At 63.9% G+C, this 11911-nt stretch overlaps 1 protein-coding gene across 1 annotated transcript; it reads left to right on the plus strand.

Annotated features, from left to right (window-relative positions):
• The first annotated feature begins 304 nt into the window (after nucleotides 1-304).
• CLBA1 (clathrin binding box of aftiphilin containing 1) lies at nucleotides 305-7416 on the plus strand. Its single transcript, XM_036113654.2, has 5 exons — nucleotides 305-908; nucleotides 2639-2769; nucleotides 4189-4318; nucleotides 5480-5593; nucleotides 6652-7416. The coding sequence occupies exons 1-5, from the start codon at nucleotides 477-479 to the stop codon at nucleotides 6814-6816; spliced, it is 972 nt and encodes a 323-aa protein (XP_035969547.1). The 5' UTR covers nucleotides 305-476; the 3' UTR covers nucleotides 6817-7416.
• Nucleotides 7417-11911: the final 4495 nt, after the last annotated feature.

The raw sequence follows: 11911 nt of genomic DNA on the forward strand, positions 1-11911 counted from the left end.
ACTCGCACCGCGGAACCCGGCAGGGCGCGCTCGGGGCGGGCTGGCGAGTCGGGGCTCCACAGGCGCGCGGGGCCGCTCCCGTTAAACCAGGGTCCCTCCTCCCGGGGGGCGGGGAGTTGGGGCCGGGGGGTGGGGTGGGGGACACGCAGGCGCACGGCGGGGCGGGCCGGCGCGCTGACGTCACGACGCCGGACGCCGGACGCGGGGGCCGGCGCGCTCCGTTGCCGGGCAACGGGCGGGCGTGGGGACAGCGGCGGCCGCAGCTCCGGTGAGCCGAGGTGGGTGCGGGCCGGGGCCGCAGGCCGGGCTCTCGCGGGGACCCCGGCCCCGGGCTGTCCTCCGCCCCGCCCCTGGGCGACCCCACCCCCCGCGCTCCCGCCCCGTGCAGCCCCGGGAGGCTCCGGCGCCGCGCTGTGGGTGTCTCGTGAGCACCTCCCAGCTCCCCATCGCGTGGACGCGGGCCGGGCGGCACCGACATGCAGGGCCAGCGGCAGCGGGGGGCAGGGCCTGGCCGGACACCCCCTCCCAGCAGGTGTCGGAGCGGCCTCGCAGAGGAAGCAGGCGACGTTTCCCTCTGCCCGGCTTCTAAAGACCGCGGTGCAAGCAAGGCGCCAGCGGGGCGGAGAGGCGCTGGCGCCGAGTGGCTCTCCGGGGGCGGGGAGGGCTTTTCTACCTGCCCCGCCGGCGGCCCGGACCCCGGGGAGCACAACAGCGCCTGGGGGGAGTTTGAAGGCTTTCAAGAATCTTCGGCCAAGTCTGAACAGTTCTCCCCAAACTTTGAGCTCCCGGAGAGACCCCCACATCCTCGACGGCAGTCAGTGGCTTCTACCCAAAAGGAGCGTGGTTCTCGCCAGCCTCCCCAGGGCAGGCCTGGGGTGCCAGGAGCCGCGGGCAGCTCACCTTGTGAGGTATTTCTACAGCAGACCCTCCGGCTTCGGTGGGCTGGCCCGGGAGGGGGTCTGCTTCTCTCCTGGCCTTGGTCCCTGCCTGTGTGGCTGGCTGTCCTGTCCTGAGCCAGGGAAGGAAGGAGGCTGGACCATGCTGGGGGGCGACTCAGGAGCGAGTGCTTGTGTGCCCAGTGCTCCTGAGTCCAGGCACTGGGCCTCCACCAACCCGCCAGCCCACCTTCCCCGCTCCGTTCAGGGCACACCGGGAAAGAGCTTTTTGTCCAAATTGTCCCTCTCCTTATTCAGAAAGCCTCACCAAGAGTCCCTTCCAGTCTGTGTGTGATGACCGGGTGCTGGAGATGGCCTGGAGATCCCAGGCCGCGTCCCCTTTGCCTGTGGCACTGCCCTTCCTCACCTGACCACCAGTTTCACCTTTTTTATGACTGCATCTGATCCGTCTCTTCTTGTCTTCCTCTTCCTTCCCTTGCTCCTCTTCCTCTGCCATCTCTTCCCAAGGGCTTACCCCGAAACCTCAGAACACCACGAGAACAAAAGGAGTCAGATGAGTAAGGGACGAGAGAAAAGGTTTCGCTGGTTCTAGGGATGAACTGTTTGCTTCCTGAACCAATGTTTCCCTGGACCTCTGGCGGGAGGCGCTCTCCGTGCAGTCCGCTCTGCTAGCCCGCTGTTCTGAAAACAGGACTTGTCTTCCACTGGGACGAAGAGATCAGGGAACAATCTGACAATAATGTGAACTTTGCAAGAGACACTAGGTGAAGACAGAAAACTGCACCCTGCTGATGTGAATATATGCACTGCACACACACCCCCCTCCAACAGCTCTCGGGGCTCCCCGCCCTCCCAGCTCGCACACCTGCCCTCACCTCCACCTGCCCAGTGCTTACCTACCCTCACCTCCAGCCCACCCAGTGTGCACACCCATCCTCACCTCCACCTGCCCAGTGCACACCCACCCTCACCTCCAGTCCACCCCGTGTGCACACCCACCCTCACCTCCAGCCCACCCTGTGTGCACATCCACCCTCACCTCCAGCTGCCCAGGGCTCACCCACCCTCACCTCCAGTCCACCCCGTGTGCACACCCACCCTCACCTCCAGCCCACCCTGTGTGCACACCCACCCTCACCTCCAGCCCACCCAGTGTGCACACCCACCCTCACCTCCAGCTGCCCAGGGCTCACCCACCCTCACCTCCAGCCCACCCCGTGTGCATACCCACCCTCACCTCCAGTTCCACCCAGTGTGCACACCCACCCTCACCTCCAGCTGCCCAGGGCTCACCCACCCTCACCTCCAGCCCACCCCGTGTGCACACCCACCCTCACCTCCAGCTCCTGGTTTGCACTTCTGTCACCTCCTGCCAGACTTTGGACGTTCATTCCAGCACTTCACACTAACTCCCAACCTTCTGACCTCAGGTCTTTGTCCAGGAAGGGCCACCTTTACTGTCGTGTGGATAGATTTCCCAGCCAGCTGACACGCGGGAAACACTAACATTTTTATCGGGTGCCTCTTTCTCGTGTGTCACTGACGAAGCTTATGAGTGCTGTGCCCTAATCCCACTTTCCACGCCCTGTGCTTCTCATCGGGAGTGTGCAGAGCAGAGATTTCGGGGAGCGAGGGTGGCACGCTGTGGCAGCAGCAATGGTCTGATTGTCCACACGCTTCATTTGCACCAAAACTACGTATCGGGGGTAAGGTGACGTAATGTGTGTTTTTCTCTTTTCCAGCTTCTGCACAGCTACAAGGACGTGTTCAGGTTTGTTTTTCCAGAAGTACCAGTCCAGCAGGCAACTGAAGGCGTCTCCCCCTTAGACCGCATCTTAGAACTGCCTGGCTGTGAATCTGGACAGCAACTGTGGTAAGGAACTTACGTCCTTACAGCAAGTCTGAGTTTATACTTTCGGTTGACCAACTGGACCTTTACAGAGAGCCCATCTCTCCCGAAGTTCCCACAGCCTTGGGGTCATGGGGTCCTCACGAGGGACCAGGCAGCACGGGTCGATGCTCTGGCCATGGTCACCCCTCTCAGAGCCATGTTCATCTGGAACGAGGTGGACGGGGGGTACCACCTCCCGGCGTCTCAGTGCGAGTGCTGGGGGTGCGGAAGGGCCTGGGGGCCTGGGCCGCGGGCACGGGGCCCTCCCGGGGGGCCTGACCGACTGATCCTCAGCCACAGAGAAGACATGCTGGCGCCCCCGAGGGACAGTGTGAACCCACAGGGTCAGCCAGCCTGAGTGCATCTGGTGCTAGCGGCAAGGCTCTGGTCCCCGGGGCCCGTGCTCCGGGACATCACAGATGCAGGTGCGCGCAGATGGCCGTGTCCTCAGATGCGCTTTCACTGGGCACTGAGAGAAAGCAAGTGCAGCCCACTGCATGATGTGCAGTGGTCGAAAAGCTCGAGGTCCGCTGAGCCCAGGCCGCAGGAGGAGGAGGTGAAAGTTGCTGTGAGCTGGCTTCCCTAACCCCGTGCCCTCTTTGTCAGAGAGTTCTGCACACCAGCCCTTCTGGGCTCCGGTGTTGGGTCCAGTCAGGGCCCGCCCCAGGGAGCCCCGGCAGGGGCGCGGAGACAGAGGCCTGGAGCCCGGAAGGCTGTCACCACCGTGTGCCCTCTGGATATGGTGCTTCCCCAAGGCGTGGGCCGGGCCAGCAGGCAGGTGGAAGGGCCTTTGGTGGCAGCATGAGCCTCAGACACCCAGAGACATGGGTGGTCCTGGGTGTCAGGCCTGGCAGGGCTGGACACTGGTGTGTGACGGGAAGTGGCTGTGACTTGGGTGTGAAAGCATGAGGACGGCTTGGACATGATGTGGGCACTTAGCGTAACTGCCCCTCCCGTGGTTCTTTGTGTGAACACCTTCCCTGCCCTCGCAGGAGCTGCTCTAGCAGCCGTGGACGGCACGTGGCCGATGGGGGGTGGCTCCTAGCTGTAGACAGCGTGTGACAGACTCCCAGTAGTCTTCTTCTAATCACTGCCCCACCCCTAGTTTTCAAGTGTCCCTGTGGTCCCTGCGATCACCAGGAACACAACCATGAAGCACCGGGCCTCCAGGACGTCTGCCCCTTGGAGGAGCCGCTCAGCCGTGACCGTGAGCCCGGCGGGGCCAGGGGAGGAGGGTGGGGGTGGGGTATTTGTCAGGGGGCACACGTCGTCTGAAGAAAGCAGCACATGACTCGGCCCAGAAGGGAGCACTCTGTTCTCACAACCGCTGGGGGCAGGTGCCCTCTTCGCTTCTGTTCTGAAGGTTTCTCAGTCTCTTTAATTAACGTATCTCTTTTCCAGTTCTGAATCTAGAAAACTCTGGAGAGCTCTTCGGAACACAAATAGCACGTCGGCCTCTCGATGCCTCGGGAGTGAGTCCCGTTGCCAGGAAAACCTCTTCCTTGTTCTTGGAATAGATGCTGCTCAGAAGGTGAGTCAGGTGGACACGGGGCTCCTGGGGGTGCAGCTGGACTCCACAGCGACTTTGCCAGCCACCCTGAGGCCGCAGGGAGCCGTCTACACAGATGGCATGAGGGTGGGGGGCCTTGCTGCCAGAAAACAGCAGGTGGGGGAGAAAACGCACTGGTTTGCAGGGGTGGTGGTGGGGGATGCGGCAACGCAGGCAGGGAAGGGGCGAGATGGGTCAGCTCGTCGGTGTCAGGGCCTGCCCCGTGCCAGGCTGACAGATGTCCAGGTGCGGCCCGACCCTCGACACGTGGTGGAGGAGGCGCTGTGGCCGAGCGGAGGACAGACACAGCATGTGGGCCGGGGCGCAGGAGCTCCCGGCGGAGGGGAGGGTGGAGAAGTGCCCCAGGCAGCAGCAGCCTCTGCTCAGGGGCTGGGGGCGGGGAGCGGCAGGTGCCCGCAGACGGGTGGCGTTAGCCACCAGGTGGGTCCCTAGCGCCTGAGGTGGGAGGCAGCAAAGCTGGAGCAGAGAGGAGGCCAGTTACCAGAGAAAACGCGAATTGTATCCAGAGCAGTCTTTCAGCCGTCAAGTCGGCAAAGACCCTTTTCTGGTTTTTAGTATTATGGAAATTTTCAAACATGGAAAACCCAAAAGTGGCTGGTGGGCCTCAGTGACAACGGGGGCTCGGGGATGGCTGCTGCTGGGCCTCGGGGTCATGTGGGGCTTGCCAGGAGGGACGTGAGGGCTGGAGGGAGCCAGAGGGGCCTGACGAGGCCACCCTGGCAGCTTGTGTAAGGAAAACAGCCTGGAGGATGGGGAAGGGGACAGGCAGCCTGAACGGGAGGTGGGGAGGTGGGGCTTCTCCAGGTGCAGCCAGGTTGGGGGGGCGGGAGGGGGCAGCTCCAGGTGCAGCCAGGCTGGGGGGCGGGCAGGGCTCACTCTGGAGGTGGTGGAAGACTTGAGGAGGTGGAGGGCCCTGCGGGTCTGGAGGGAGAGGGTGGCTATGAGCCTGGTGACAGGAGGGTGGGGACCAGCGGGCTGCCTCAGCCCTGTGGACACTGAGTCATGACCATGTTGCAGTTTAATGGTGTGATGTGCCAGAGGGGTCTGGGTTAACAAGGCAAACGCAGAGAAAGCGGTTCTTTATCTTCCTTCCCCTGGTGTGACCGTGGCTTGTCTCACTAGAACCTTTCCGGAGACCTGGGTCACATTCTGGAATGTTCTGACCTCCAAGAGCCTGAAGAACTGGGTGTGCCCACCTTCCGTCTGCAGCCCTGCAGAGCCCTGATCCAGACCAAGGTGAGCCGCCCCCGGGACAGGCCACGGCCGTGCTGGCCGCGTGGGTCTTTGTGCTGGCACCTGCTACCTGAGTCTCACGGACTCGGGAGAAAGGAGCACCGCGGCCATCTGGGGCTGGCAGAGCACCACCGGGCGCTGGGAGGTGCGCAGGCGTCACGGGCGACCGGTGGGCTGCAGGAGGGGCTGCAGGTAAGCAGCAGGGCAGGGGGGTGAGGGGCGCTGCAGGCCCCGCTGGCCGGCGGGAGGGAGAGGTGCACAGACAGGGCCTTCTGCTGCCCTCTTCTGAGGACAGGGCACAGCTTTTCCTGGGAGTGGGGGTGCCTGCCCACTCGTGGGCCAGGTATTGTGGGGAGCAGTGCCCAGCCTGCAGGGGCCTGTTTCCCCCGGGACCCGGAGCACAGGTGGGGTTCACTCTGCATGCACCCCTGCCCCAGGAGAATAGTGGCACCTGGGGGGTGTCCACCGCCAGGGTCTGTTCTGATGGTGGTTGGTGTGGACAGCGAGTGCAGGGGAGGCCCCTTGTCATCCAGCTGCACGGGCCAGGGCCATCTCCAGGACGTCCAAGCACGCTGGTCCATCTGCTCTTTGGGAAACCCCACAAGGCAGGAGGTAGAAACTTCTAGAACTGCAGGCAGGGGCCATCTTAGAGCAGCAAGACACAGAAATGTCCATCACAGCATCGTTCACAGTTGCTTACACGTCCACAGCGGCTGGTAGGTGGAAATCCATGGACACTGCAGACAAGAGCAGGAAGGGCCCTGTGACCCCAACTAAGCCCTCAGGACAGGGTCATAGGATCACCTGGGATGAGGAGGCCTGCATGGCCCTGGGCACACAGCATGGCTGTCCTCCCAGTGTGGTGTCCCCTTTGCTCCGGGAGAAGCCACGGAGCTGTCCGCTCCGTCCCATGCGCCTCCGTGTTGACTGCACCATGACAGGAGCTTAAGGCAGGAGAGAAAGCCCCATGGGGCCCAGCGGCAGGTGCAGCAGGCCGGCCCCAGGGGCAGACAGCCCACTGGCCTCCATAGGCCCTGACCATGCCCTTCCTTTCCCATCAGCTCTCAGGGACGTCCGGCGGCAGACAGGGGGGCCTGCTTGCACGCAGCCTCTTTCTGAAGACCCCCTTACACAGACACGGGCAGTACCTCACAGTGCCATGGAAAAAGAAGATTTTCAATCCACGTAACCTAAAAATGACCTTGTTTAATAGTGACATTTGCTAAAACAGGAGTACTTTGTATTTTTATCAGTTTTACATTTTCTTACTGGCTTGGTTTGGTACTGGAAACCGGAACTGTTTTGTGGGCATGTTTCCGGGACGCCCTGTGCGCACCCAGGCTGCGCCTCCTGGTGCATTTTGGGGTCTGACCACTTTAGAAGAGCGTGTCCCTTGGCAGAGCCAGTCTGAACAGGAAGGGGGTGCCCAGGGTCCCCCGGAGCTCCGCCCCAGCATGACAGGAACCAAGGTGGCACTGGGGGCCCTCTGCCCGGTGCAGGTGCTGCCGGCCCCTGGGGGCGCCCAGGGAGGAACCCCAGGCCTGGCTGCCCGCGTGGCTCCGCCGGGGGCACAGCCGGTGGCCTGGCTCTCAGCTGGAACTGTCCGCAGGAGGCAGGCGCCCACACGCTCAGGGAGTCCGGAGCACGTTCCTGTCACTCCTGGGGGAGAGCGAAGGCCCTGGGAGCACTCACCCGCACCACGGCCTGTCGGCGGCCTTTCTCTGCGCCCGGCCCTCCCCTCCGACTCCGAGCAAGCGCTCTCTGGTTCTGGTGGGGGCACTGATTTTTGTAAAATTTTATTAAATAAAATGGCCTGGACAAGCCCACGTTCTTGCGGTTCATCTGCTCCATGGGGACTGTTGCCAGAAGTCCTGCGGCCGCAGGCTGTCCCTGCCCGGAGCCCCTGGCCTGTCCGTCTGGCGGAGCCCGGCTCCCAGGGCTGTCCCGCGTGCGCCGGTCACACTTGCTGCCTGGGGAGCACGGATGGGGGCTGGCCTCAGATGCCAGCTCCGTCAACCCCGGAGTCAGACCCAGACAGTGACCAGCAGATGTCGCCTGTCACGGGGAGAAGGGCGCTAGCGGTCACTCTCCACCAGACTGCAGGTGTCTTATGTGAAGGGGTAATCAGATTTTTTTTTAGTGCTGTAGGTTTGGGAAATCTGCCCTCATTTTCCTTTTTCAGCCAGAAAGAGATGGAAATTTGGAAATTGCTTTTCTGCCATGCTGCTCCCACCACAGGGCAGCGTCCGCCCTGGGATGCGCCATCGTTTCCCAGCCTTTGGTGAAAGTCAGACTTGAACCCAAAATAGGCCGTTCTGTGTCCTGCCTCCTCCCCCGAGTCACTCTCGGACGCGGGCACTGGACTCCCCACAGCTGCTCCCCGGCCCCGTTGCTGGCGGGCCTCTCCTGACCCCCAGCCAGCCCAGCGCCCCCAGCTCTGTCCCCCACGCCGGAGGCCAGGGCTGTCCCTGTCCCTCAGTCCGCGTCCAAGCAGACATCAAGTCTGGCTCTGATGCTGTGTCCGGGTGCCTGGCCAGGCTGCTCAAGGAGGGGCCTTCCGAACCGGGAGAGTGAGTGCTGACTGGTCCCCTCTGGTTCAGAGGCTGCCCCTGGCACCCCGACCGGAACGTGCCCCGTCAGCTACAAAGTCAGGGTTCAAAATAATCACAGAGCTGAGGATACCAAGGAACCTACATTAATGGAATTCAGTGCCCCCAGGGGCAGAGCGGGAGGAGGGGGACCCCAGGGACCCTCGTCCAGCTCTCGGCCTTCACTGAGTGCTCAGAGTGGGGTGCAAGGAGAGAAGCCTGACAGAAAATCCCCAAGTAGAAGCCAGCCTCTCTCCGAAGTGGGGGCTGGAGAAGCGAGAGACCCCCCTCTGAGGGGTGCTCTGGGGTTCCTGCCACCCGCTCTAGAGGCTCCGTGGGGCAGCTGGGCCCCTGCCTGGGCGCTCCAGGCCATGGCGGGCTGGAAGGACCTGGAACGGGGGCAAAGGGAGCCTTCAGTGATCTGCAAACATGGCGCTGGGCTCTGCGAGGCAGGCTGATGTCCAGAGCCTGGCCAGGGCTCAGACGTCGGGCCCCGCTGAGCAGCAGCCCTGCCGGCACCTGGGGACGCGGGAAGCCTCTGGGAGCTGCAGCGGGGCCCGGGCCCAGCCCGATGGCGGGCGAGGACTCAGCCCCTCCAGGAACCTGACGGCTCCTCGCTATGGACCTCAGTCTCTGCTGTTCTCTTACCGAGTGCTTCGCAGTCAGCAAGACATGGCAAGACCACGAAAATGCGAGAACCCCTGATCCCTGGTGGACAGGAGCGGAGGCAGACATGGCCCAAACGGTGCAGGTCCGAGACCGTAAAATGGCGTTGGACGAAGTGGTGAGAATCCAGTGGGAAAGGGGAGCACACACGGGAGAGACGCGGAAATCACACAAGAGAACAAAACGGAAGCGCCAGGAATGAACACTGTCACCCCATCCACGAGCCATTCTTGAGAAGGGCCCGACGGCGGACCCGACACGAACAGTCCGTGAGCGCGAACCGGTCAGTAGAAACCATCTGAGCAGGACGCAGAGGGACAGAAAGAGGGAGAAGACACAGGACGGGGCGCCCAGGACCCGGGGGCTGCGCCAGGCGGTGTGCCCCCGCGTCATCAGAGGCCCAGAAGCAGAACCCCAGAGGAGAGAATGGCTAAGAACTCTCCGACGCCGACGAGAGCCACAGACCGGCGGCCCAGAGCAGGATCCACTGGAAGAAGACCAGACCTGCGCTCTGAGCCTGCAGGAGCCCAGCCTGGAGGGACAGGGAGCTCCGCATGTCCGCACGGCTCAGACGCAGGCCAGCGGAGGCCTCGGCCGCCGTGCAGGGCTCTGGCCCCTGGCGCCCGCAGGCTGGAGGCCGCGTCCGAGTGCCTGGACCAGCCCAGTAAGCGGCCCTGCGGGGAGGACGCGGCCACACGGGGAGGACGCAGGCGGGACACCATGAGGGAGATGCTGGAGGGGCCACTGTGACCGCGGGCCGGGGTCGGGGAAGGAGGCGAGCGTAAGAGCCATGAGCAAGGCTGTCGTGTGCTGGCAAGAGAGAGATTTAGGTTCAAAGAAGGTAGAAGAAAGGAAGTGAGGACAGCAGAAGCCAACGAGGGGAGCCCGGGCCCAGTCCTGGACGCGGAGGCTCGCGGTAACGCGCACCCGGGACTGAGCCAGATGCGCCCCGACGGCCGGCCGCCCGCCCTCCCCCCGATTCGGCTGCGTGTGGCACCCCGCTGACAAAGTTACAGGGAAAGGACAGCTAGTGGGGACACGTGAGTATGACTGCGTGTCGGCCGGTGGGAAGGAATTAGCGTTCCTTTTCTGACCATGACACGGGATTGGGGTCCTGAAGTTTCATATGTATTTACAGGCAAAACGTCTCCACATCTCAGACCCGCGTTAAGCTTCTTTAAGGAAGAAACAACACGGTTCCCAGCTGGTCACCACTGGCAACAGGCCCAAGGCCGGTTCCCTGGCTCTAGAGCGTGTCCACTCTTACAGGGGACCTTTCTCCGCGGCCAGAGGCCCCCCTCCCTGAGAGTCATCGTGCCCCCGTCCCCAGGCTGGCCTGCGGCAAGCAGCGCAAGCCCCTCGGCTGCAGGTGGGGGCCCGGTGGGCAGGGTTTCAGCAGGGCCCTTCCCGTCATCGGAGCCCCTCAAAGCCGGCCACCGGCTCTGTCTGCAAGGACGACCCAGGGCTGAAGCAGGGGCTCTGAGCACCAAGCTCCCGGTGCAGGTGGCTTCTGAAACTCGGTGGGGACCCTGTGGGTGGGCACTGGGTGGGCGGGGACCAGGTAGGGGGGCAGCCCACAGGAGGGGCGGGCGCCGGAGGGGACACTGTGTCTGAGCTGTGTCTCAGCGGGCTCAGGCCACTAGAACAGAGCGCCACCACCGCGCCACCAGCGCGAGGCTGGACAAGCTCCTTCCCGCAGTGCGGCAGGCGGGGCGTCGCCGCGGGCCTCTCCTGGTTCCTGGCTGCCCTCGCTGGGCGCCTGCAGGGCAGGGGGCGGCCGGGAAGCAAGCTGTCACATCTCCTCTGACGGGCTCGAGCCCATCACGAGGGCACCTCCCGGAGGGCCCCTCCTCACGCCAGCACAGGCAAGTTAGATTCCAATGTATGAATTTGGGGCCCATGAACAGGAGTCCAGTAACACACAGGCAAACCCCAAACCGCCCCCGGGAAGCCTCTTCTCCGTGCCTCCCCCAGTAGGCCCACGCACGTCCCCATCCGCGTGCACGCGTGCCGACCCCACTCCCCGGGGAGCCTCCCCTATCCCGCTGGGCGGGCCCCACAGCAGGGCCACGGGCAGGGGGCTCACCCACGTCCCCGTCCTCGCCGTGCGGCCTGGGCTTTGGGCAGACAGGCGCCGGCTGAAGAACTGGGCCAGGCCCCTGACCTTGCCCCACCGCCGGCCCTGGGGTGGGTGGATCCCGGGACACAGGGCAGAGAGGCACCCTCCGCATGAGGGGACTCGGGGTGCTCAGCAGCTGCTCGGGGCCACCGTGGACGCGGGCTCCCTTCCTTGTGCCCTCCCCGGGGGGGGGGGGGGTTGTCCTGCATCCGGGGCCTCGGTGCTGATGACGCTCTCAGGCCAGTAGCCGAGGCGGGAGAGGAGCGAGACCCCGGCCAGAGGCCCTCTGGAGGCTGGCTTCCGGGGCTTGGGCCCCTCCAGTGCAGGGGCAGGAAGCACAGCGGGCTGTGCCCGGCTCTCGGCCCTGGCTCATCCGCCAGCCGGTAGGGGGGGCCCCCATGGAGCAGCACCTCCTTGGACCCAGCGCCGGCCACCCCGCTAGGCTCAGCTCAGCGGCTCCGACCCGCGCAGCAGGTGCCGCCCCTGGCCGGTCCGACCTGGCCTCCGTGTAGGGGCAGTGCCCCAGGGGTGACAAGGCCGGCGCAGGCGGAGAAGGCCACGCTGCGCTGCCGGGCGACAGCCCCAGGCCGCCACCCCGTCAGGGAGCTCGCGAACCTCCCCAAGGAGCGCCCCGCTGCAGTTTATAGACTTGGGGGCTTTTTCCCCAAAGACTACAAAACTACAAGTACAAAATTAGCCACAAAAAGAGAACAGAACGAGAAAAGAAGCAGTTCCCAAGAATTTAAAAAGGCGATAGCAAGAAAGTCACCAGCTGCAGGAAAGCGGCGCTCTGACCACCGCCTGTCTCCTCGCTCCCGCGGGGCCTCTCGACTCGCTTCTTAACCCCCGAGCCCTGTGACAACGCTGTCATCCTATCACTTGCTATCCTGAAAGACAACTCCACGTACGTTTACGACTGCTGGTTCAGAGGCTCTTCCAACATAAGGC

The sequence above is a fragment of the Halichoerus grypus genome, chromosome 8 (assembly GCF_964656455.1).
Source record: "Halichoerus grypus chromosome 8, mHalGry1.hap1.1, whole genome shotgun sequence".
NCBI lineage: Eukaryota > Metazoa > Chordata > Mammalia > Carnivora > Phocidae > Halichoerus > Halichoerus grypus.